General features: G+C 38.3%; 2 protein-coding genes across 6 annotated transcripts; one reads left to right on the top strand and one right to left on the bottom strand.

Annotated features, from left to right (window-relative positions):
- Nucleotides 1-830: 830 nt before the first annotated feature.
- On the top strand, nt 831-18,263 carry lnx2b (ligand of numb-protein X 2b). Of its 3 annotated transcripts, XM_053506384.1 has the most exons (11): nt 5,934-6,140; nt 6,330-6,425; nt 6,526-7,073; nt 9,817-10,004; nt 10,838-11,031; nt 12,441-12,833; nt 13,642-13,776; nt 15,465-15,639; nt 16,058-16,301; nt 16,576-16,734; nt 17,166-18,263. In XM_053506384.1, the coding sequence occupies exons 3-11, from the start codon at nt 6,679-6,681 to the stop codon at nt 17,299-17,301; spliced, it is 2,019 nt and encodes a 672-aa protein (XP_053362359.1). In that variant the 5' UTR covers nt 5,934-6,140; nt 6,330-6,425; nt 6,526-6,678; the 3' UTR covers nt 17,302-18,263. The 3 variants fall into 3 exon arrangements, with proteins under 3 accessions (XP_053362357.1, XP_053362359.1, XP_053362358.1); XM_053506382.1 differs by lacking the exons at nt 5,934-6,140; nt 6,330-6,425 and adding an exon at nt 831-1,068; XM_053506383.1 differs by lacking the exon at nt 6,330-6,425.
- A 1,417-nt stretch (nt 18,264-19,680) lies between these two features.
- Nucleotides 19,681-24,737, bottom strand: chic1 (cysteine-rich hydrophobic domain 1). 3 transcript variants are annotated; one of them, XR_008361179.1, is made up of 6 exons: nt 24,595-24,732; nt 23,706-23,760; nt 22,619-22,774; nt 22,188-22,244; nt 21,720-22,042; nt 19,681-21,097 (listed from the first exon to the last, which is right to left on the bottom strand). XR_008361179.1 is itself a non-coding variant. In XM_053505048.1 (6 exons), the coding sequence occupies exons 1-6, from the start codon at nt 24,735-24,737 to the stop codon at nt 21,047-21,049; spliced, it is 522 nt and encodes a 173-aa protein (XP_053361023.1). In that variant the 3' UTR covers nt 19,681-21,046. The 3 variants fall into 3 exon arrangements, 2 of the variants coding, with proteins under 2 accessions (XP_053361023.1, XP_053361024.1); XM_053505048.1 differs by having other exon boundaries at nt 21,720-21,779; nt 24,595-24,737; XM_053505049.1 differs by lacking the exon at nt 19,681-21,097 and having other exon boundaries at nt 21,124-22,042.
- Nucleotides 24,738-24,976: the final 239 nt, after the last annotated feature.

Raw genomic sequence — 24,976 nt, 5'->3', positions numbered from 1 at the left:
ATAGCACTTTGGCCTCGCACTTCCAGGGTTGAGGGTTTGATTCTTGCCTCGCCCCTATGTGTGTGAGTTTGCATGTTCTCCTGCTCCTGCTTGGTGAGGTTCCTCTGGGTAATCCAGTTTTCTCCCAAAGTCCACAGACATGAGAATAAGGTTAATTGGTGTTTCCAAATTGCTCGTAGTGTGTGCCATGTGTGTGTAATGGATGGGTACCCTGTCTAGGGTGTACGCCATCTTGTGCCCATTGTCTCCTAGGATAAGGAAAGGGTGGAAGAATGACTTAATTGATTAACTTTCTGTTTGATGTTGTTCACACCCCTTACATGATGTCACATGAAGACATTTTCTATCATGCTCGTCTACTACAGAGACCTAATTAAGGTTTTTCACTTTAAGTTCCTTTATTACCTCACTGTAGTGCACATGTCTGTTTAAACTAGCAGCATTTTTGCGTATACAACATAATATGCCCCAATATTTCTGACTAACTACTGTATTTTAAAATGGAAAACACATTTCAGAGTAAAGTGATTGTTTTTATACCACAAAAAAACATTTATATCTTTTTTTCAACAGAAAACAACCATTTTTGTTAACCAAAACCTTTCCGTAGAGCTACATGTAACTTATTTAATTGGCGTCACAATTAACGTAAACGTAACCACGATACGGTAACAACACTTTAATATACACGTAACAAATAAACAAAACGCGAGTTACGAAATTATTTAAGGGACCCAATATGCTGTATTCGATCCTCGCGCACTTGGCTTTGTTTCGCGCGCTGCACGCTCGCGTCACCACACACCTGGCCCCACCTGCGCGCACTTCCTGTCCAAACGTCACTGCCTGCTGGTTTGTTTTTCGAAACTGCGTCGTCAACTGAATAAAACTACCTTCAGCAAGAATATCCTGTGGAGTCCTTGTGGTTAACTGGGGTTATATCGCTTACAGGAAAGGAGAGGAGAGACTTTCCGCTAGGGTACTTTGTCTCAGCTAAAACAACTAATTTTTCCCAAATCAGCTTCCAAGTTGTTTGTTTTATTGGCCACTTCCGGAAAAGCCTCTCAGGTAAGGCGAGTTTCGGTCTTTTCCATGTCGCCAAGCACACACACACACACACACACACACACACACAAATACTAGTTGTTCTATCCTTTACTCGGACGACGAGTAGCCTTAATACACAGCCTTTTAGAAACAGATTTCATTTGTATTGACACCCAGGTGACTTCTCGGTCATCGTGTCGGTTACATCATGTGCTTTTTAAGGTTACTGCCGCGCTTGTTGTATCTGTGAAGATTTTTAACTAACAAATTACCTTGTAACATACATAGACTGGTTGTTTTACACCCTTCTATTTCGTTAACGTTTAGCCTGTTGTCACGCTTACAAACAGATTCTCTGTGCTGACTGTTAAATGATTTATTGCTCCATACTCATGTGTCAGGTCAATGGCTTGCAGTATTCTGACCCCATCGCCCCTCCTACACGTGTCTGTCATTTAAGAAGTTTTTATAAAGCCTGTAGGATTTACCAGTTGATACACAGAATGTACACATTTTCCTCAATTCTTCTTATTGCCTTCTCCGTACAGTAGCAAGTGTTGTGTATTATAGTTCACAGCATTAGCCAGAGGCACTATTGAGAGGCTGGTGATGGTTAACAGGTTTTATTTTGATCATCTACACATAGGGGCATATACTGAAAAGGAAGCGTTTACATCATAATTTTTGTATTTGTTTTGCAATTTTAATACACTGTGGATGAATGTCATTGACAAAATCTGTTAATTAGGTGTTTCAATTCAATTTCATGCTTCCAACTTTGTGGCAACAGTTTGGGAAACGGCCTTTTCTATTCCAACTTGACTGTTTGGCGTAGAAGAATTTGACTGACCGGCACAGTGTCCAGTGGCCTCAACCCATCATGCACTTTTAAGAGGAACTGGAACAGAGATTGCGAGGCGGGCCTTCTAGTCCAACATCAGTGCCTGACCTCGTAAATACTTCACAGAATGAATGGGCAAAAATTCTGACAGAAACACTCCAAAATATTGTGGACAGCCTTCCGAGAAGAATGGAAGCTGTTATAGAAGCAAAAGTGGGACCAACTTCATATTAAAGTACATACATTTGGATACAGTGTCAGATTTGCAGATTTGGCCAAATACAGATTTGTCCATATAGTGTATGTCTGTTTATTAAGTCGTACAGTTGACCCTCCCTGTCTCCTCTTCTGTGCCTGCTCATAAGAAATACATTGATTCTGCCTGAGCTATAATTACAGAAGCAATACGTTCCTGCTTTAGGCTCGATTCCAGTCTCTGTGTGCATGGAGTTTGCATGTTCTCTCTGTGCTTGGTGTCACCCTGTCCAGGGTGTACCCTGCCTCGTGCCCTAAGCTTTCTGGGATAGGCTCTAGGTCACCGCGACCCTGAATACAGGATAAAGCGGTATAGAAGATGCGTGAGTGAGAGTGAATAAGGCTCTGCTTGTTTATTTATGTAAGGTAGTGGTGAAGTGAGTGATTTATGGTCTTCCAGTGAGATTGAGAAAAGCTTTTCAAACTAGGCACTCTCATTTATGCTGATTTACAATTTTCTCTATATGTGGTGGACAGCTGCATTGTTGAGTTATAAGGCAGCACCTCCTCCCTTCAGAATTGGAAAGCTACTTGATATTGACTGATGCTGAGAGAGTGGACAATAACTGTTGTCCATTTTCCTGCCAGGCCCACAGCACAGAGTCAACAGTCTGGTCAGGGATCCACACTGTCTCTATTCTGTCTATATGTTTGCCAGTTTTTATATAACTGGCTGCAAGTTGGATAATTGCACAAAATCTCAGGGCTGCTACAGTTTTATTCACAAGTTCACAAAAGTTAAAGCAGTCAAGTTGCATGTGGAAGTTGGTAAAAGGTTCTTGTTTTAGTTGTTGTGCTTGGTGCAAAATGATTTAAATCATTTTTTTTAAATAAATGAAATGGCAATCACTATCTTTGATATATATGTTGGTATGGTATTAGCTGAATTGTCTAGCTGAAATGTTTTTGTTTGCAGTATTGTCCAGGACACGTGATTAGTATACACTGGCTCAACTCATTTAAATGAAGAGACATCCTGATATCATTGTGTACAATGTAGTATAGCATTTTATACTATAGGCTGGAAATGGTATAGCTTTGTTGTGGAAGTTAACATTCACTTAAAATGTTGTGAATTTGTTACGATATTAAGTTAGTGATCAAAGCCAAGCCTACCTCTATAACCTTGCTGGGGTTAATAAATGGATCATTAAATGGGGTCATATATATCTGTATATATATATTAGTATACTGTCATTTTAAACCACACCAAGTGTATATGGGTTTTGTTGTTATTATTATTATTATTATTTTGCATTCATAACTATATTAAAGTCATACCACTAACCTATTTCTTTATATTTATAGTAACTTCATGCTCAAATCAATGTGAAATTAGATTCCTACTTTGACAGTACCCATATTCATGTATACCCTTATTGATTAGGACTGTTGAGTTGTTTGGTTCTAGGTTTAAACAGTAGTCCTGCTTAAAAGCAGTAGCTTTATAAATTTCTGGTTAGTAGAGAGCAGGACAGAACCAATTTTTAGTTAGTCTTAGATCTTTCCCTATTTATGGTAAAGTTGGACAAGTTCTCATAACTTATTAACTGGTTGTCACTCCAGTTGCAAGACACACATTATTAGAAACAGCAGGCCATACCCTTTCCAACCATTTGTTGTATGATAACGTCAGTAGGCTATCTGGTTCCTAAACAAATATTTAAATCGCACTTATACTTGACATTATATTTTTGTTTCACATCACAGAGGAAACACAGCTTATTTTGAATATGCTCCGTCACTCCAAATACGGTGAGATCACAGGTCGCCCTCTCATTCTACCACACACACACACACAGACACAGACACAGACAGTGCTCAAGAAGAGCAAAGTAGATAAAGAGAATATTTCCTGACTTGTTACATTTTGCCTTTGTATTTGCATGGTTTAACTCCACAAAAATTCCTACCACAAATAAATAAAGTAAAACTTAATTTTATCTTTTAGTTAAGATTTTTGACAGGTGTTAAATACCTATGATATTAAGAATTATTTCTGACATTCTAAAATTGGATTGGACCAGAAAAAAACATACAAGGCATGCATGAAACATCTTTCTGTCTTATGCTCTTCTATGACAAGAAGACCAATTGAAATATGTGATATTTTGAGCTCAGATGTTAAGAGACTTTATTATGTTATTCTGATGCATGACCTAGAGAGTATAAAATCAATGAATCTCTTCAAGCAATATCATGTGTCAATTTTCAAGACTCTAGTTGCCCACACTTAGTCCAGTATTCCGTGCAGAACATTTTTAGATTTGTTTGTTCATGGGTATTTCTCTCTTTTTTTTTTAGTTCTGACATATTTTCAGCATGCATTTAACATATGAAGATGCCCATTGTAAAATATTTCTTTTGTGTTTTTTTAGCCATTTTTCCACGATTTGGAAGTAGGTTTGATTCAGCATCTTGTCTATAGTTATGTCTGTGTAAATCTGTACTTCCTGTCAGAGATAATCAGGTTTTGGACTAAAGTCTCCTGTTACTTTGCAGAATTTATGATTCCATTAGAATCTTCATAAAAGCCCTAGAACCACCCGTCCTTAAACAACCCAAGGCAAAAATCACAAGTTTTACTTATACACAGTCCAAGTTTGTCACTAAATATGCTGAACATGTGCAAGGCCAAAAATTTTGGTCTCATCTGATTACAGCATTCATTATATTCTGTTAAAGGGTTACAGACTGCTGCTGGTTCATAAGTGATGTTTAGCTTTGCTAACGTGTGCTACATTAACATGGTCAGAATTTTTGTAGACACCTTCGCATGCATGTATTTCATGTTACTGTTGCCAGACGTTTGGAAGTGCACAGTCAGAATGTCTGTGTAGGCTTTATCATTACAAATGCTCTTCACTGAAACTAATGGGTCAGAACCCAAGACAGTCAAGACATTTCCCGTGTGCACAAAGTGATGTCCAAAAAGACATGGTTTGTCAAAAACGGAGAGGAAGAATTTGTGTGGTATGTACTGAGGCCTGAGCTTAACTTCACTGGGATTACCTGGAATGCTGACACCCCAAGCCTTCTCACTCAACAACAGTAGCTGACCTTGTTAATAGTCTTGTAGCTGAATGGACAAATCCTTACATTTAAATAAAGTTGAAAGCCTTCAAAATCATAATGGAGGGAGTAATTCTCAAATTGGACGTCTAAAAGTGATCGGTCAAGTGTCGGAATACTCTGAGCATATTGCGTACCTTGTACTAAACGGATCATATTGCTATTCTAGCTATGTACCCTATAGTTTTTAAATACAGCTATAACATTAAGTTGGCTAATATTACGAAGGATAATATGTTGGTAGAACTAGTTTGAGAGGACATTAATTAATGCTATTATAGTGTATATTATAAGTTTGCTCATAAAGTTTACTTTGTCTACTTGCCTTACCTGCTTTCTGTACTTATTTGGTGATTTGTCTTAAAAGCTATTGGTTTACTTTTTTAGAAATCATTCCAGTCTTTGTATACCTTTTCTGGTTGTGATTCTTTTGTTATGATAAATACTTCAGATACTGATACTTCTGCTTGAAAACCGAGACCTGTGTTATTAGGTAAGGGAAAGTTCAATGTTGTCTGTTAGTTTGTTAAAACAAAACTAAGTGTATCACTCAGTAACTGCATGCTTTCCGTTTATATTCCACAACTGCTTCGTGGAACTCTCTTCCTACGCTTATGTGATATTAGCACATGAACTCCCCCCACTTCTCCCAACACACAAACACACATAATTCGACCCCTCCTCCTGCCTGTATGGCAAGACACTGAACACCACTCTCCACTCAGCTTCAGTCTAGCTAGTCACACGGTTCTCTCTGGCTTCATGGTTTTTGTGTACGTACAGGTTTTAGTTTCAGTCAGGCTCACAGCATTCACTGTAGCTGAATTTGGTTTTAGTTTCAGTCAGGCTCAGGGCATTTACTTTAGCTGAATTTGAATCCCTTGTGCATGGATTGGTTTCTTGGAGTGTCATCGTTTGCTTTGAGGTGGGTGGAAAAACTGAATAACATTTACTATCTCAGTGCACAGAGGAAATAATTTGTTTGTTTACAGTGGAGTGGGGTGAGAAGACTTTGAAAGGGATTTGTCATGCCCATATGTTTCTAGTGTGCTTTGAGCATGAGTTTGTGAATTCTCTTGTTTTTATAGAATTATGATTTTTTTTTTTTTTTCAGAAATAAAGAAGTGAACTGTGATATTTAACCAAGCTGTGAATCCTAAGGAAACGTGTGCTGGGAAGGCAGCTGCCCCTCTTGCTCCATATTGTTGCTGTTAAGTGGATTTGTGTCATTTCCTGTCCAGTCAGGCGGGAGCCAAAAAAAAACCCCTTTAGCTAACCACACTTTTCTTTGTTCTTTTTTTTTCCACCAGAAATGTAAGATGAAGAAACAAAGAGAGCGGATGTCTCTTCCTTCCCTGGACTAAACACTTGTCTCAAAAGATTTTGCGCCTGACAACGCTGAAATAGAGAGTGGATATTCAAGGAAACGTCTTCAACCTAGAGCGAGTAGAGCTCGCAGGACCATGGCAGAACAGAAGGCACTGGCACCCCTGGGTGGCTTGACCTGGGCTCGGGTGTGCAAAGAGTGCGGGCAGGGCCATGAGAGCCAAGATAGTCACGTTTATGAGTACCAGGATGATGTGGATGATGAGCTGGTGTGTCACATATGTCTTCAGCCACTACTCCAGCCTGTGGACACGCCATGTGGACATACATATTGCCTGCAGTGTCTGAGCAGCTTCTTGCGTGAACAGGACTTCTGCCCTGTGGACCGGCAGCGAGTGGCATTACAACAGTGCCGGTCTGCCAGCCTGCTGGTGCGCAACCTGCTCGATAAGCTCACCGTGCTGTGCCCGTTCCACACTGAGTGCCAGCAGAGCATGCAGCGCTGTGAGCTACAGCCTCATCTGCACAACAGGTCAGTGCATGAAGTAACTATCTTTAATATATAAACATGATAATCCATTTTAATCAGCAGTTAAAATGATTTAACACTTTTAGTTAAGGACAACATGCCGTTTGCAGACAGACTATATATAAATTTTTTTTTTTACAAATTTCTGGATTAATGCAGAAGTAATGAGCTTACTACTTGGAGATAAAGAGATGTCAGTGACCATAGCTATGCCCTTGCCAGCAAACATAATAGATGAAGATGGACATATTCATTAATGTGAAGATTTTATTGTGTAACAGCAAGCATTTTATAGTCAAAACTCCTGTAACCAACTTAGACAGTTTTCTGTTCAGCCAGCTGATATTCATATAGCTAATAGGCCATATCACTCTTCGTTCATTCATTCATTCATTCCTTCATTCATTCATCTTCAGTAAGCACTTTATCCTAGTTAATGTCATGGTAGAGTCAGAGCCTATCACCGAAACACTGAGCATCAGGCGTTTGCTATAAATCATTAGCTAAAATGTTCTTGTGTAAGCTGTTTAACTTTACCTAAAATAGTCTTTAAATAGGAGAAGTGAAGATGCCTGTATAACCACAGAATGTGTTGCTTCATATTAATCATAAAACAGAAACTGTTAATATTTACCAGTGCTTATGCAATGTCATTCTACAGGCAGTTCTAGCATAGCAAGATCTCAGTTGATCCATTAGTTTTGATGATACATATTAGCCATTTAGTTAGCATGGTTTAGAAGACTTCGTTGTATTGTAGTTAAAATGTTCCATTTAAAATTCCATCCACCTGTGTGGGGTGGACGGAATGTCCAAATTATATATGAAAAAATCCTGGGCATGAGGTGGGAATACACCATGGACAGGATTTAAGTTAATTGTAGGGCGCCTTGCACACTTGTGCCCTCACACCAAGGAATATTTAGAAACATCAACCGACATACCTGCATGTTTTGGTAGGTAGGCGGAACTTGGGGAACTGGGTGAAAACCCACTCAGACGTGGAGAGAACATGGCATGCTCCCCACAGTCAGTAACCTACCCACAAGCAAAAACTGTACAATAAGAATTTTATTAAAATGATGAACAAAGAAAAAAAAAAATCAGTAAAACAAATCATCTTTTAAAACTTTTTAAGCCATAGAGCAGCTGAACACAATCTGAGGAAAGCACAAACTGTCCTGTTCATCTTATACAAATTACTAATACAATACAAAAAAACTAATACAAACTCACAAATGCCCAAGGCTGGTTAGTCATGGCAATACTATCACATACCACAAATAAAGGTTTTTAGAGAAACCTTTCCTTAATTAACCTTTCCATAATTTTGCTTCTACTTTTTATAAATTAACTTAATGTAGACATCTCTACTGGCATTGAAATTTATAATTCAGTCAAAAGCTGAAAAAAATGAAATGATTAATTGTTGCTTCATAATCTTTTAGCTTTTGGTTCTGAAATGGGTATAGATGTGATGGCCCTAAAGAAGGGTTTATAGTCGTCTTTATAGAAAAAGTGCTTATTTTCCTGATCAAAATTTAAATTAGATTGAAAACTTATGCTCAGATATCTGGTCAAAATTAGGCTGTTCTACTGACTACCAGTGCGGAAGTGAATCAGACAGCTAAGCAGTTATTACTGAATCTAGAATTGGGGAAACTGGGTTGTTCTGCAGTTTACTTACCCAGTGGTTTACATTTTAGCATTTCCCTTAAAAAAATAGATGAAAATCATGCTCCGGCATCTCTGGAATGTAGATTATCTCAGTGGAGATTTGATTAATCTTAACTGGAAAACCGAATACAGAAAATAAAAGCTGATGGATTTGAGATTTGTTGTCATATTAACTGTCTGCATTTAAGTTCATGTAATTAATTAGGAATAGCATAATTAACCACAATTATTTTGTGGGTCTAACGCTTAGTTTTAGGCCAGACATTGGCCTTTATTCAAACACTCAACTAAAATCTCTTATTTCCAACATTTGCACTAAACAAGGCATTTCCTCTTGAGTGAGATCATGTGCACTATATATGGAATATGATTGGAAATAGACACTTTCTTCGGCCCCAGCACTTGTTTTTTCTCCTACATTTCATCTGGCCTGGCATCTGTGATGTAATTTTGAGGTCTAAAGGTTGTTTAGAGGGTAATTTATGTGGGCTGGAGAAGCTCAGTGTAAACACACAGCAAGCAGGGAGTGTTCAGGAAGGGGGGGAGCAGGACATTTACTTGGTCCGACCTGATTCTGATCTAGTCTGACCTGTCAACTCTGTCTGCCTGCAGTGGAATGAAATAGACATTGATTTTCTTATTCCTTTCACTCTCTTAATATGTTCCAGATAAGCCAAGGTCTTCAACCACCAAAAAAAAAAAAGGCATGTTAAGACAAACGTTGACATGCGCTTTCAAGTTAGCATGTAGCACATGTAGCACTAGTAGAAATAAATTATATTATTTTTTCCACTTTGGTTTTATACTTGATTTATTAAAAACATTTAAAAGACAAGGCAATTTATGTTATATTTAGTTACAGCTACTGTCATCCCATATTGAATGTTTTGAAGGTTAATTACCAAAATACCGCAGGGTAATGAACCATGCGTGCTAATGAAGCATGCTTGATTTTCCTCCCCTCGAATTCCCATGACTGGACTGTTGTGCTCTGCATTCTGTCTTTCTCACACTGTCTGTCTGCTCCCCTTATCTTTATTCTCATTTTGTTGGTTTTCCTTCATTCCAGATGCCCTGCATTCAGGCGGCTCAGGGAAGAGGCTGAGAAGAGAAAGAGACCTTCCTGGAATGAGTTGAAAGGAAGCAGGACAGAGGAAGAATCTGACACCAAATCCACAGCACCTACACGTACAACTAATCCTCGTGTGCCCCCGGAGCCTGGCACGGTCAATCCTGCCTTTGAGGAGGCAGAGGACGGTAAAGCTATTCTTTCCCAAACCAGCATCCAGATATGTGCAACTGTTCTTTCACATATTAAACTGAATCTTAGAACTGATTAGGATTTATGGATGAATGGCTCTTTATAATTTACCTGACAGTTTTCATAGTTTTAAGTTAGTAACATGTTTAGGGTGTCAGACCTTTGAATGATGGACTGCTTTCTGTAATTATGCAAGACAGACACATAAGTGTATATCATTGATATTAGGAATCAACATGTTTAAGTAACACCTCGTCAGTTTGGGTCTGTTAAGAGAAGGAAAGTGTGAAAGGCCCACAGAAGCCAATGGAAAGAAAAGGAAATGGATTTGCAGCTGTGTTGACTCTTGGTTGGAAAACGAAACAGCTGGTGCGTTTAATGACTCAATATATTGTGTAGGAGGAAAGTTTAGGATTGCTGGAAAATCTTGGTGATATCATACTGCTGAAGCAGTCATCACATTACTATTACTAATACTATTGTCTGCTGTCTGAGAACATGTCTACACCATGTCATTCACTCTATCATTTACTTTCTGCTGGGAGTCATGAATACACCAAAACATAAAGTAGAATCACCTGGCAACTAAATAATTGTTTTAGATTTAACAGTGTCATTCTTGTCTATTCTGTGCGTCATTCTTCTGACTGATGACTGTACAACCTGAAAACTTTATTCATAATAGCCAAAATATCCTTAGCTGTCATCTATCCAAAAAAACTAGTAAATGATTACTCAGATTTAGATTTTTTTTTTTACATGATGTGCAACATGTTCTATTTAACAGTGTTAACAGCGGTTATAATATTTTCTGTCCTCTCTATCCTAGCTCCTCTCAGGTCCAGTCTCGTTGCAGAAGCAAGCGTGGTCGAGCTATTTCGTGAGGATCCAGCAGAAGAATTGGGTTTGCGGATAGTTGGAGGAAAGGACACACCCTTAGGGAATATTGTCATTCAGGACATTGTACGTGACTCTGTGTCTGCCCGTGATGCTAAACTCGCCCCAGGGGATCATATTCTAGAGGTGAGACACATTAGATATCATTGCCTGTCTGTTCAGATGAGATCAGGTTTAGCTCCCTGCAGAGTTCTCTGTGCCATAACAATATCAATTCTTCCTTACCTGTTGTCCTTACAGGTTTACACCCAGTGTACACAGTGAGATGATTTCTTCAGCCAAAATCTTGGATAAAGAACATTTAAATTTATGGTGTCTATGTTGAATGCAGTGAAATGTTCTTTAGTGGATTTGCCATTCATACAGTTGTCTCAATTTATTTATTAAAGCAGTCATCCGAATTCATAGCACTAGCTATAAGCGAAATAATGTAAAAATACATAACTCTCTCCACGTTTCTCTATATGTATGGATAGTGTGTTGTGTACCTCTTTTCACTGAACAGTTATATTCATTGTTTCTTTCCATAAGCTTACTTACACAATGACTTGACAAGTAAATAAATTACAAAATTCTTAATATTTCTTGGTCATATATCACTATATATTACATTTTACAAATTGAGACAAAATGGAAATACCAAAAATGTATTGCCAGCGCACAGGTTTAGAAATAATAATTATATGTTAAATGCACAAACTTGTAACTTTTGAACTTTGTTTGGTAAAATGTACTTTACTTAAATTCATTATTAATTTACAGATAATAGCATTGTGTTTGTGCTTTTTTTATGATATTGGGATTATTCATTTAGTGTCACATTGTCTGCCATTTTGTTCTTTTTCTGCGTACAATTCAGACTTCTGATAGGATTTCTGCCTTTGGCAGTCATGGAATGCCAGAGAAAAACCAAACCAACATGACTGGCCTTGTATTCAATCAGGCTGTTCCAGGCAAAATGAATGAATGCCTCTTAGTCTAATCAGATATGTTGGAAATCTGAGCATGGCCTCTTTGCCCCATCAGGATCCCTGAGAATCAGCTGTAACCCAAGTGGTGCATGTTGACTTGAATGTGATGGAGACAGTGTAGAGTAGATTTAGCATTTCTTGAGATACTATGTCTCATCACTCAGGCTCATCACCGAACTACCATTCAAGAAGTTTTTTTTTTAATCTGTGCTGGAATCCTTACTTTGATACATGCTTATAAATAAGATCTTTATTTTAAGATTACCAGATCTTCCTTTGCATAAGACTTCCTACAAAGTGGATCGTATTGCAAAGCTGTTTTGTCTTGGGGCAAGTTTGAACTGCTTGGCACATTTCTGTTTTTGGCAAGGAAATTCATGGAGTTCATACTTCTGTGTTCTCATTTTGGGTGGGAAATAAAGCATTGAATTAGAATATCATATTAATGCTATTAATTGTGAATTGTAACTTCTTGTAAATCTTGTGCCTTTGTGCATTCTGAAAGCCAGCTTGCTGTTTAAAGGCACCTTAAATGAATCCCATGTTTTGATTTTGTGTTTACAGGCAAATGATATGAGTCTTACCTCTGTCCCTCATGCTCAAGCCATTGCTGTGCTACGACGGCCATGTTCTGTCCTCAGGCTTACAGTTATGCAAGAGAAGGGCTTTAAGCCGAGGCCTGAACAACAGGTTCAGCCTTCCACCTCTCCTGTGGTTCAACCTTCACACAACCCTGGCACAGTGATTCAGGTGGCTCTGGTGAAACGAGACCGGTCTGAGCCCCTCGGCATCAAGCTTATACGCAAGTCAGATGAACTGGGTGTCTTCATTCTAGACCTGTTGCCAGGAGGCCTGGCAGCCAAAGATGGCAAACTGCGCAACAATGACAAAGTGCTGGCCATCAATGGCCATGATTTGAGACATGGTACACCAGAGAGCGCTGCTCAGATCATCCAGGTACTGCCCTTAATTACAGGGTCCTGCACTTTTGAGTGTGTCTACCTCATTTCATCAACTAATGAACTGCTCTGTATGACTTGAAGCTGGTGTGTTAGAGCAGAGAAAACACTAAAGTGTGCAGGATTGGTACACCGTTACATCAGGTTTTAAAACATGCTATATCTATTACCAATAATAAAATGTTAACAATAATATCCAGCGTGGAAAATCTTATTGTCAGGTGTATAAAACACAATTTTGTTACTAAAGAGTACCAAAAAAAGCTATTTCATCATGGTGCTTGATGGGTTTTGCAACTGCACCTGACAATACTGTTCTTGCAAGTACTGTTCCAGAACAGCTGACCTCCATGTCTTTTAAATAATAACTGACTCTTGTTACTTGACAATGAAGAAATTAAATTTAAACTCCAAACTTTTGTCTGGTACTATAAAACTTCTATATATAACTAAGATTTATACAGTATATAAAAAAGACAGCACAGTGTGTATGTGTATAAAAACCTCGACTTGATTTTTTTAGTTATGCATAAATGTATTGATTATGCATGTTTGTTTTTGCATGATTTAGCTACACAGCAGTTTAATAATTATAGATAAAGTATGTCCTTCATAAAAATATGAATGAAATCCTGCATTTAACTTACATTAAAGCAGTGGTGTTTTAAAATACTTTAAAAATACCCTTTTAGCTAATTTTGGATCTTGTGTGTTTGCTCATCAGCAGTTGACAGTACATTTCTGTAATTTGGTTATTTTAATTTAAGTAACATGATATGCTTTACTTGGCTGTTGTGTGTAACCAGGCCAGTGAAGTCCGAGTGAATTTTGTGGTAATGAGGCAGCCGGATTCCACTGATGAGGGAAGTGAGCTACAGAGCAGAGGAGCCAGAAGAGGTGCTGAGAATCAATATTTCAGGCGGCGCTCCACATTCATGAAGGTAAACATTACTGTGCTAAGGCTATTTAATAATGCTGTGCCTTGTCTTACCTACTTAGCGGTTAGCCATTATCTGCTTTTCAATTGTAGCGCCAAATTGTAACAATATACGCAGTAAATTTGAAAATATTATTTGACCATTATGGAATTACAACATGGGGTTAAGAATAACACTGCATTTGCATATAATGGTTTTGGTATATCTCCTGGTATGGTAACTTTGTCTGTCAAAGCACTTATTTTCTTAGGAATCACACAAATTATCTCCACAAATAAGCTTCGTTGGAGAGTTTTAAAAATACAATATCCAAAGCTATGACAGTGTTTTCAGGTCACTGTGCTTGGTGGGTTTCCTTCGGATACTCTGGTTTCCTTTCACACTCCAAAGACATGCAGAGTGGACTGATTTGCATTTCCAAATTGCCCGTGGTATAGGAGTGTGTGAACCTGTGTGCTCTGCAATGGCTAGGCACCCTGTCCAGGGTGTGTTCTGCCCTAGTGCCCAAAGTTCCTTGGGATAGGCTCCAGCAACCCTGAACACAATAAGTGGTGTAGAGATTGAGTGTTTTTACATGGACCTTGTTTTAGGTTGGGCTAACACTAATATCTTTTGTAATGTTTATTAATCTCATGTTAGAGCTGAGCTCTGAGAGTACATTGCTGATCAGTGCTATGAATTGAATCATCTCTGAACTTTCTATTATTATGTTTTCTTTTTTTACTTTGGTTTTACAATCCACATTTATAGTTTCATGATTTTAAATGATGAAAATAAGAATTTCTCAGCATGCCCCTTTGGAGTGCCACAACCGGCCAAGCTGAGCTTATGTGGAATATCTGTCAAATATCCTGTAGTTTCTCTTTGTACTCAGAACCATTCGGCGATAATTCTAAGATTTTTTTTTTTCTAGCTTGAGGTTGTGAAACCATGCTCGGGGCATGGTGGTTTGGTCAGCTCATAATTTAAAGTTCAGTGCTACCATGTGGCTATGTGTATGTTTCTCATCTCTCTCCATTAAAGCACTCTTCACGCTGCCTCCTGTCACACCTTGCTTCCGTGTCACTTCCTCACTGGCTTTGGAGGTGAAAGATGCAGGCTGGTCAGGGTGAGATTAAAGCAGCTAGTCCCTATCTTTAGACCTCGCCCATGATCAAAAGGCCTGGGGTGCTGCTTTCTCTCTCCTTTTCTGCTGGTTAGTTTGTGGCTTGGGATCAAAGCTGGTGACAGTTAGCTTTCGCCTGCAGAGTTAAAGCCTTTACTCTTGTTGGGAGGGAGGGTCCCCTGCTGGGTAGGAAAAGGCCCCCCACACCCTCTGTGGAGCCCCCCCAGACACTGGGAGAAGATGGAGGAAGCCGTGGCTTTTGCCACTAGCGATGAGTTATGATGGCAGTGTGTCAGGCCCTTCACATTATCACTTCTCTCTATTCCTAGCAGTATCTAGAACAAAGGAGTGTTTGTTTTTACAAATGTTTTCCCCACATGACTTAGACAGTCTCTTGAGCTTTCACTTTTTCCACACAAAGAATTGAGAAGCAGCTATGTTCTAAAGACAGCATTAATTTTATCCATAGCTTCAGCGTGGGATTTAAGTGGTGGTTTAAATGTAAAGTAAGCAATATTATAATCATTTATTTATAGTAATGAATAAAAATTTTTTTGAGTCTCCTGTGTGTGTTGCCTGTGATAAGGACCCTCCTGGTGGATTCTCAAGTCAGGAAAAGACAGTCAGTCTGAAGAAGGAGCCACGACATTCACTGGGCATCACGATCGCTGGTGGGAGAGACGGTCGCAGTCGTCTGCCTGTGTACATTACAAGTGTGCAGCCAGTCGGCTGCCTGCATAGAGACGGTACCATCAAACCAGGTCTGACAAAGAGCAAAAAGATAAATAATTACAGTGTCTCACATATTTAGATTTAGACACCAGTATTAGACACCATTGGTTTAGAGATAGGCAGTGCAAATAAAGAGCATTATGGGATATTTTCAACCATCAATCATTTAAATTAATATTTGACACATTGAGAGCTGACCCGTTAGCCAGTACTGTGCTGTCAGCCATAAGAAATACTTCATACACAACCACCCTACTACCTGTACCTGTAAAATGCAATTAAACAAATGATTGAAATTATCAGCAGCGCTACTCAAAATTATCTTATGTGCAATGTATTTAGATGAAAAATAATGTGTTCCTATTATTTGCCAACATGTGATAAACCCTCACAGTTAAACCTAAATCTTGATGAGTATTCTTATTGTGTTGGCTGGTGTTTGTTCAGGTGATGTGTTGCTGAGCATCAATGCTGTTGACCTGACCCAGCTGACTTATAATGAAGCAGTGTCTGTGTTGAAGACACAGACGGCTCAGAGCTCTGTGACGCTACGCGTCATCCGTACTATTGCAGAAGAGGAAGAGCAGGATGTAGGGGCAGCAATCCAAGAAGAAATGGACACAGGGGAGAACCCTAGAGAGGATGAAATCAACTGGTTCCCTCTGTGGACCCGCTGGCTGGGCCTACCCAGGTGAGTAATGGACATGGTTTAGTGTATCTGTATAGGATTTCTGCCATGCAGCTCTTTTAAAAATGTATCTTATAATATTGATTGTTCCGCAGGTCCTGTTGTCTTGACTTGCTCCTAGGTATAGTTAGTGTTCAATAAAATGCTGGGATTTAGTGACTTTCTTTCCTGTTTGAAAGCACTGAATGTGTCTGAGTCTTTCTTTATGTTTACTGTGAACATCCACTATGCAATCCTTTATGAAGGTGATTTTTTAATTATTTTTTTTACTCACAAGCCACATGCACTGGTGTCGTGATATCATGTTGTTAAAAACCAACAATGAGAGCTGGGGCTTCAGTATTGTGGGAGGATATGAAGAAAGTCGAGGTCAACAGCCTTTCTTCATAAAGACCATAGTGCCTGGAACTCCTGCATTCTTTGATGGTCGTCTCAAGTAGGTTTTTTTTTTTTTTTATTAAATGGAGAATTCAGAGTAATGCATAAACTTGCATACTGTTTTTGGTAAACTATGCTATCATTCATTTAAATATTAGTTTGTCTATAAAGATTGTCATTCCATGCCATCTTGAATTATTTAACATAATATGTACTGGCTGTCTGATGGTGTATAAGCTTGATAGGTCGACAGAGGTTGCTCACTTTGGTTAAATGCTAAAATGTCTCCAAGATTTTTAGATATAGTTTCTTAAATCACTACGCCTGTGTTTGGGTAGTTTTAAAATCTTTGATGTTATCAGGTAGCTTTAAGTAACAGGTTAGATAACATGATAGATGCTTTATATCCTTTTTTAGAAATGTTTCTAGATGATCTTCTAGAAATTGCTACACTAATACACTAATAATGTCCTCTGTACATCACTACAGGTGCGGTGATGAAATTGTGGCCGTAAATGGAGCTACCACAGTGGGCATGAACAATTCATCCCTAATTCCTATGCTAAAGCTTCAAAGGAACAAAGTCACACTTACTGTAGTATCCTGGCCTGGCAGTCTCGTATAACATCCGAAAATGGCTTCTGTGATTTAATATCCAATGCAAATGGATTAAACCTGGAAGGTTGGATGGTAACCACTAACTTGGTTTTAAAACACAATAAGGAATGTTAAAAAAAATACAAAAAGGAATGGAATCTGAAGGAGGTTTTTCCTACTTTGTTGTGGCGCTTATAGAGATGATTGACAATACTCGTAAGCACATGGACACTAAAAACTGTTTCTCCACCAAGAGCTTCTAAGTCAAGATTATTTCATCTTACTGAAGATTTTATTTCTTTGAGTAACAACAATAATTTTCACCTGTCTGTGCTTTGTGATGGGGAACACCGTTATTACAGAGACACGCTTTCGCTTAGTGATTTGTGTTAAATTACACAATAGTGATGCAGGGTGTAAATGTTTTTATGATGCTACATAAAATGGGACCACACTACAGTCTTAGGGTTTTATGACTGTAATTACATTTCAGTTACTTTTATGTTTTAGTCCTTTAGCATTTTGAAAGCTGTTGCTTTTTTACTTTTTTCCATGCTCGGTCAAACTATGTACATGGATGGTGGCTATTCTGTTTCATTAATTTTACATAGGATTTGTCTTCTAGATGCAAAAAAACTGCCTTAATTACTACTATAACACACTTTCAATTGTAATTACATTTGTTCTATTTTTTTTTTTAAGCACACATGTATGCTGGTTTCTGCTTTCCTTTCATCACTGGCCCCCCAGTCACAAAGGGCTTTTACCAAAAATATATAATAAAGAATTGAGTTATTTTATGACTTTTATCCAATTCAGGTAGTAATGTAGACTTTTTCACGTACTCTACTTTTTTTAACCACCAGTTATGTGCTTTTAATTAAAACGGTTTTTTAAATCTGGAAGAGTATTGCCATTCTTCCTGTATGTAATATTTATGCATAGTTTAAAAACTCTTACTGGCCCTTTTAATAAAACAGAAAATTGGAATTCTGTGAAATGTATTTGATTAAAATACAAAATGTAATGATATTTAGGTGTTAGATCTTAGGCTCACTAATCATACAGTAGCTAAGATTAACCAAACAGTATTGTGTTTGGTTTACATGGAATTATGTTTAACAATGTAAAAAATGAAATCAGCAGGGAATGAAGTGGAGTGTATGGTAAACAGAACAGGTCATATCTTGTGTAAAAGGTGAGTAAAATCATTAGGTACTCTATCTCAAGGCTCACCCATGGTCGTCCTGTATAGTGTGATCCTAGAGAAAAGTCAATGCATGCACAAATTGCCAAAAAACTAAAAAGTTTTGATCCTGATACCAAGGCACCAGAGTCTGCAGTGCACCACACTGCCATTCACGGGGCCCAACAAGCAATGAGCCAAAGGCCCGGCCCCCAGACTCCCTGGATCCCAATCCAATACAGCATCCATGGAATATACCAGACCAGTAAGTTCAGAGGCCCCACAGCACCCAAAGGATCCAATGACCAGATCCTGGTGCTAGACACCACATCACAACCGCAGAGGCTCTGCAGAGCCAGGGCCACCCTTGTGGAACAAGAGGAACTCAAACCTACTGTAGGTGATTTTAATGTTATGACTTATCAGAATATATTCTTGACACTACCACATGTGGTTTGTAAAATATAAAATAGTCTAAAGGAAGTAAAGTAAAACCAATGTGTGTTGCACTTTACCCCAATAACCCTGCCCTAACTATGACTTATTCTGCCCTCTTCAGGCTGCTAGATACTCCAGTTTGGGTGTTGCAATAACATAGCAATGCTGTCTAAGGGGGGGCAATCTCAATCACTAACATGCATCAATCATCCCTAAAATCGTAGATAAAAATGACGAAATGGGGTGTGCTGGACCAATGAGACGAATGATATCTGAAGCTGAGCTTCAGCCTCATCTCTACATAAAATCCACATTTCACTCAAACCCAATGACTTATTCATGTACACTTAATATCATTTGTACATGCATATACATTTAAGGTATTTGGCTTTAAATCCAAAATTACTTGGTTTTAAATAATTGGTGCTTCATTTTCTCTTTGCTGTACCTTTATTTAAAAAAAATAATAAATGAATAAACTAAATACAGTATAATGGCCCAATATAATCTGCTGCTTACAAATTTGTAATAAAGGCCATTCAAGTGGTAGGGTGGGAATATTACCCTATAGGATCAGACTGCAAGTGTCTGTTTCCAAAAAACATAACCTTAAAATGAAATTTACATTTTGAATACAGCCTTTTTTGACTTAAAAATATATACATGACTTATACTAAAGTAAATTAGAATTCTGTCTAGCAAACGTATGCTCATATTAAACAAATTCATATGCAGCTACTGACTAAACTGAAATGACATTATGTAATGATGACAGTTCTCAAAACCATTATCAACAATTTATTTATGCTTTTCACAGAAATTAAGAGAAACATTTACAGGAACTCTGTAGTAGGATGGTGAGAGGTGCTCTACAGTAGAGCGCGCTGAGAGGTTTCTCTCTCTCTCTCTCTAAATAATTAGGCAAAGTTTAGGTATACCACTCCAAACATTCTGCTCATTTCAAGAGGCACTCTAATCCAGCAGGCTGATATGTTAAAAAATAAAGATAAACAAGGCAGTCGTAACAAAAAGAAAATCAGTATACATATGAAAAGTAGCGTCAAAGTCCTCATATCTGCACTGTACAGCAGCATATGGACTATTCAGTTGAGATGTAAGAAAGCAAGAGAAAAGAGACTACAAAATGTTTTACATACATACTTACAAGGTGAAACTAATGTTAAAATAAATGACATGTAATATTCTTAATAACTCCTGATTGGCAAAATGGTTTTGAATTTCCTTTCAGTATATACAACATAAAAAAGGAAAAAAAATCGGGGACAATCAACTGAAAGCCCGTGTGCTCAAGTGCAATTTTCAGCCCTCACCTTTTGACTGGCGTGTTATACATACATGTTATGGCTTTCTAAGTAAACGGGTCCATATAGACTGGAAAGTTACAGAGATGCAGTTTATAAACAAAACTATGTTACAATAATAGATTGGCAGAAAACTAATCGCCAGCTAAGTTACATTATGTAAACATGAAATACTAGGCTGTACATCTTGTCCAAAATTATATTCAAATGGTCTGTTTCTTTAACTTGCCCCTGTATAGAGGAACATCACCAAAGTGCAGACAAAAAAAACAAAACATGCTGACAAACATTTTAGCTACTTTAAATTCCCTTCCCATTCCACTAGCATAGGAGAACCCTGAACATTTTCATTTTGCTTTAGAGCAACTACCCTCAGGAAATGTGCAAGATTTGCTCTAAAGCAAAGCGACATTTCACTACAACCTGAAGTTTCATCCACCTCTATTAACAAAGGTTTTATTTTTATCATAAGGCAAATACACACCTTAAGGTGCCTTGATTTTATCAACATATTGTTGTGGTCAACATATGAAGGTGGGAAGGATGGATGACTTCTGGGTTAAATGCACTTTTCAACAGAAATGTTAATAAATTTTTGTAACAAAACCATTCAGGTGCAACACGGTGCGATTCTACTGTATTTGGAAATGTGCAAAATCTGCTCTAAAGCAAAGTGACAGTGTTGCGAACTCTACTGTACAAGGTACTGGGAGGAAAAAAAGGGCCACACAGAGACACCTGTGAAGACCCTCAATCCAAGTTTATATACAAGGCACTAAGTAAGGAGCGGAGTGAGAGCCATTCACCAGCATCCCTCTGCAGTGCTCTTAGTCCGGTCTGAATATTGGATATTTCGGTAAGAATTCTATAAGAATCACCTGGAGGAGAAAAGGAAAAAATTAATATTAAAGAGCTAATCTACTCCAGACCATTGCTTCAAGATTTACTACCAGTTTGGGTATCAGTACTAATTTGGACATCATTTATCAAGCTGTACACAGGAAAAACCGGTGAAGCCTAAAAGAGTAAATTTAAGGAGACTTACTAAAGGCCTCAGGATTGTATCACTGATGTAAGTTACTGCACTTTTTATATAGAAATTCCAATATTAAGTTTAAAAAGCTTATTAATTTTAATTACACATGTGAAACGATTCATGACTAGGTCAGTTGTAGGCTTCGCCTTTTACCAGGTCTTGTGGCCATAATGAAATGCAAATCAGTTGTGCCTTGAAAGTGCTTGGTAAACTTGAGTAAATCTGGCAGGAGTTTTTTTTAGGTTGGTCTGGCCAATAAAAACTTTTACAAACAATTTGTATATAAAATGACTGATAAATGAGGCCCAGTAAAATAGCCAAATAAACTTAACATGAACTACTTTGTACTTAGCTTTAACAAATAAAAGGATTTTAAAAATGTTAGTGATGTCCCTTTAATTTCTGCTACCAAATGTCAATTGTTAATGTATACATAATAACATCTGTAACCATGAAGTACTTACATATTCCATCATGTTATTACTCTCACATTTTCTTCTACTGAGTTTCCAGTGCAATCCCAGCTGATGAGAATTATAAAGCACTGGAGTTAGTGAATGCTCTACAGGTTCCCAGTCCACACAAGCACTCCAGACATGCAGACAGGCTTTACACATGTGGGTTCACCCGGATCAAACAGCAGTTAGTGTTCTGAGGAGTTTTCCTCACTATTCAGGCTGCAGAGTCTGTCAGCCTCTGGTGTGAGACACAAGCCATTTTTTTTACTGCTGACCTTTGCACAGTCTGGTCAGCCTCTGCAATCTATCAATAGCCCAGCCAAAAATAGCTGCGAAGGACACGGGCATTTTCACAGTTTAGCAGCTAGATTTACAACCATTAACGACATCTAAACACTTAATTAACTGAGGCACTGAAAACTGCTGCACACTTTCCTTTATTGCTCTAGTGGTAGTGAGGTGGAATTTGCTTACCTTGTGATATAATCTGTTGTTTTCCCATTCTAATAACTTCTGAATGGATCGCCGTGTCTGTCAAACAGAGAAATATACAGGGGATAAATGCACTAGCAGCAAGTACCCTGTCAAAACCTTCAAATAGGTGCACAGCAAATACCAATAAAACACTCGTATTAAGACTTTAAAGACATTTATGGACTGAGGCCCCTATTTAACTAGCTTATAGGCTGCATGTTATGGTCAATAATTCTGGTCTGGATTCTAAAACTTTTCACAGCACATCCTTCAGCTACTCTATTTTAATCCATTAATTGTACACCACATCATTTATTACACACCTTATTATTTTGGCCTTAACACCAAGGACAATATTATAGAATGCTAAATGCAGTCAAAGAGACAGGGCTGATTTACATGTAGGACCATAAAAAAGAGGATCATCTCACCCTCTTGTTGAGGCATATGACTGGCCACAGACTGCAGCCCACAGTACAGCAACAGCACAAGCAGCCGCACAGTAGCCATTTCACATTAACTGGTAAGTTCTTCTTCAAGCAAGCATTTACCCGGTTGATGCTTGTCTTGAACTCTTCTGGGGCAACCTATGAAAGCAGAGGAATTTAAATACTAATAAGAAAGACAAATGCTGTCTTTTACAAATGCACCAACCACTAACAGGAGAAAAGTGTGCATGAAAAAAGAACAATGATGAGGGGGGAAATAGAACAAGGCATGCATGTAAACTGTATATATCCTCACAGATTCCATAAACTACAAAACTGAAAAGGATCCTGCGTAAATATTTAGCAGATGCCTCCTTTAAATTTTTATAATTGTAATGCTTCTTACTTGCCAATCAAGCTGGCCTTTCAAGGCAAAAGGGAGGAAAAAAAAAAGAGAGAGATAAGCCCATGGCCTGTGGCTGTACCATCCAAACAACATGAATGGCTGCTCATTCCTTACTGGGTATGTACACCATAAAACCGGGGTCGTAATCTTTTATGACAGGATGCAAAGGTCTCTTTGCAAACAGTGAAAGAGCTCGGAATAAAGCCCCACATGCCTGATCTGCACCCTTCAGTCATCATAATCCTGACCTCATCCATCAAATGTCACCCTAGGTCACAATACTGGAGATACATTTTATTGCCCTGCACTTCCCTCAGCCTGCTCTTCCCCCTGCAATCTTTTTTGTTTCCAAATCTGACCCAGGAAGCTTTCCTTTCTTGTGCACGGCACAGTCTTTATTTCATTATTTTGCCACCTAAAGCTGTGTCTTCCCGACACAAGGATCCCAGGCTGCCAGGCCTTTGGATAGTTTACTCATTGACAGAAGCTCAATTTAGTGCATTCAGTTTGCATTAGTTGCACTATGATGCACTTAATGAAATGCTCCAGTTTCGGAATGAAGACTCCTGGAAGATTATTCTTTGTATTATTTTTAATCGCCCTAGAGAAATAGCCACATGCTTGGAGTGACAAGAAGGGGGGAAAAACTTAAATTTGAACATTCAAATTACTTAAACACATTACCTTTCCTGTCAGAACAGATGGGAATTCTGTGTCAAATTTGTTGCTAAGTCCAAACCTATAAATACAGAAATTAGATGTAAAGCAAAAATTCTACATGCAATTTTCATACGCTGTCAACATGAAAAAAGCTAAAATAATTAAACTATGGAATAAGTGATTGTAACGGTAATTTCATCTTCAACTGATCTGTTTAAAATTATAATAATAAACCAAATTAACAATATCAATAAAGCACAGGTTTTATGAGGACCCAAATTACTATATGTTAAGTAAAACATTGGGATTTGTCTACTACTGTAGAGAACCTCTACTGGCTCCCCTCCCTGCTATACTAGTGCACTACTTTGGACATGGAATCATGTAAATTTAGTGCACTACATCTCCATCATAGAGTGATTAGACTTTTTCGAAGTAAGTGAAGGATAAAGCACAGATCTGACCACTGTAGAATGTTTTTAAAAAATACTAAGCGAAAAATGGGTTTTTAACAAACCGAACTGCATCACTTTTGTATTATAGGAGATGAAATACATTGGGGAGAGCAAGGTTAAATAAACTACTTTATGTACGTGATACTACTGATGTCTGCAGTAAACGTCCACGATAAACAAATAAGCCATGCAGGTTACATATGACAGGACATGTGCACTATATTTATACGTGACCGGCAATAAGAGAGCGACGACACAAAGGAGCGTTGTTCAGTCTTCCCGAATCAGTGTCGGTTAAACAGAAAGGTGTGTGTGGGGGCTGGCTTGCGTGAATTTTGAAGAGGTACCTTCGAGCAAGCAAGAAAAAGATCACACACTGAATGCTAGCATGGAGGCTAACCAAATCAGAACTAACACAGCGGCATAAAGCGGCGGCTCTGCGGCGCTCGTTTGCTTACACAGTGATGTGGCCTGCCCCTCGCATTATCACAGGTTCGGGGCAGTATCTTGCGAGGTGCTCTTCACTCACTATTCGTTCGTCTTCTTCTTCTAACTCATAAATTGTATCAAAGTCCGCCATGTTGGGCAGTAAGACGCTCATGACGTTTCTGACACTGCGCGAGTGACGTCGGAGCTACGTAGGACGCGCGGCGGCGTCCGGGCGGGACTTAACGTGCGAGTGTCGTGGGCGGGGCTAATCATGCTGCGTCTTTATTCGTTTTCTTTTTAAAGATGAATTAAACTACTTTAAAGAATCAATTATATTGTTTAGAAAAAAAAGCAAAAGAAACTTTCCACACAACTGTTCAATAAACCTAAGGCTAATTCAAATATTTTGGA

The sequence above is a fragment of the Clarias gariepinus genome, chromosome 10, assembly GCF_024256425.1.
Source record: "Clarias gariepinus isolate MV-2021 ecotype Netherlands chromosome 10, CGAR_prim_01v2, whole genome shotgun sequence".
Classification (NCBI taxonomy): Eukaryota; Metazoa; Chordata; class Actinopteri; order Siluriformes; family Clariidae; genus Clarias; species Clarias gariepinus.
Note: the sequence above shows the minus strand (reverse complement) of the source record. Positions and strands in the feature narration are given on the sequence as shown.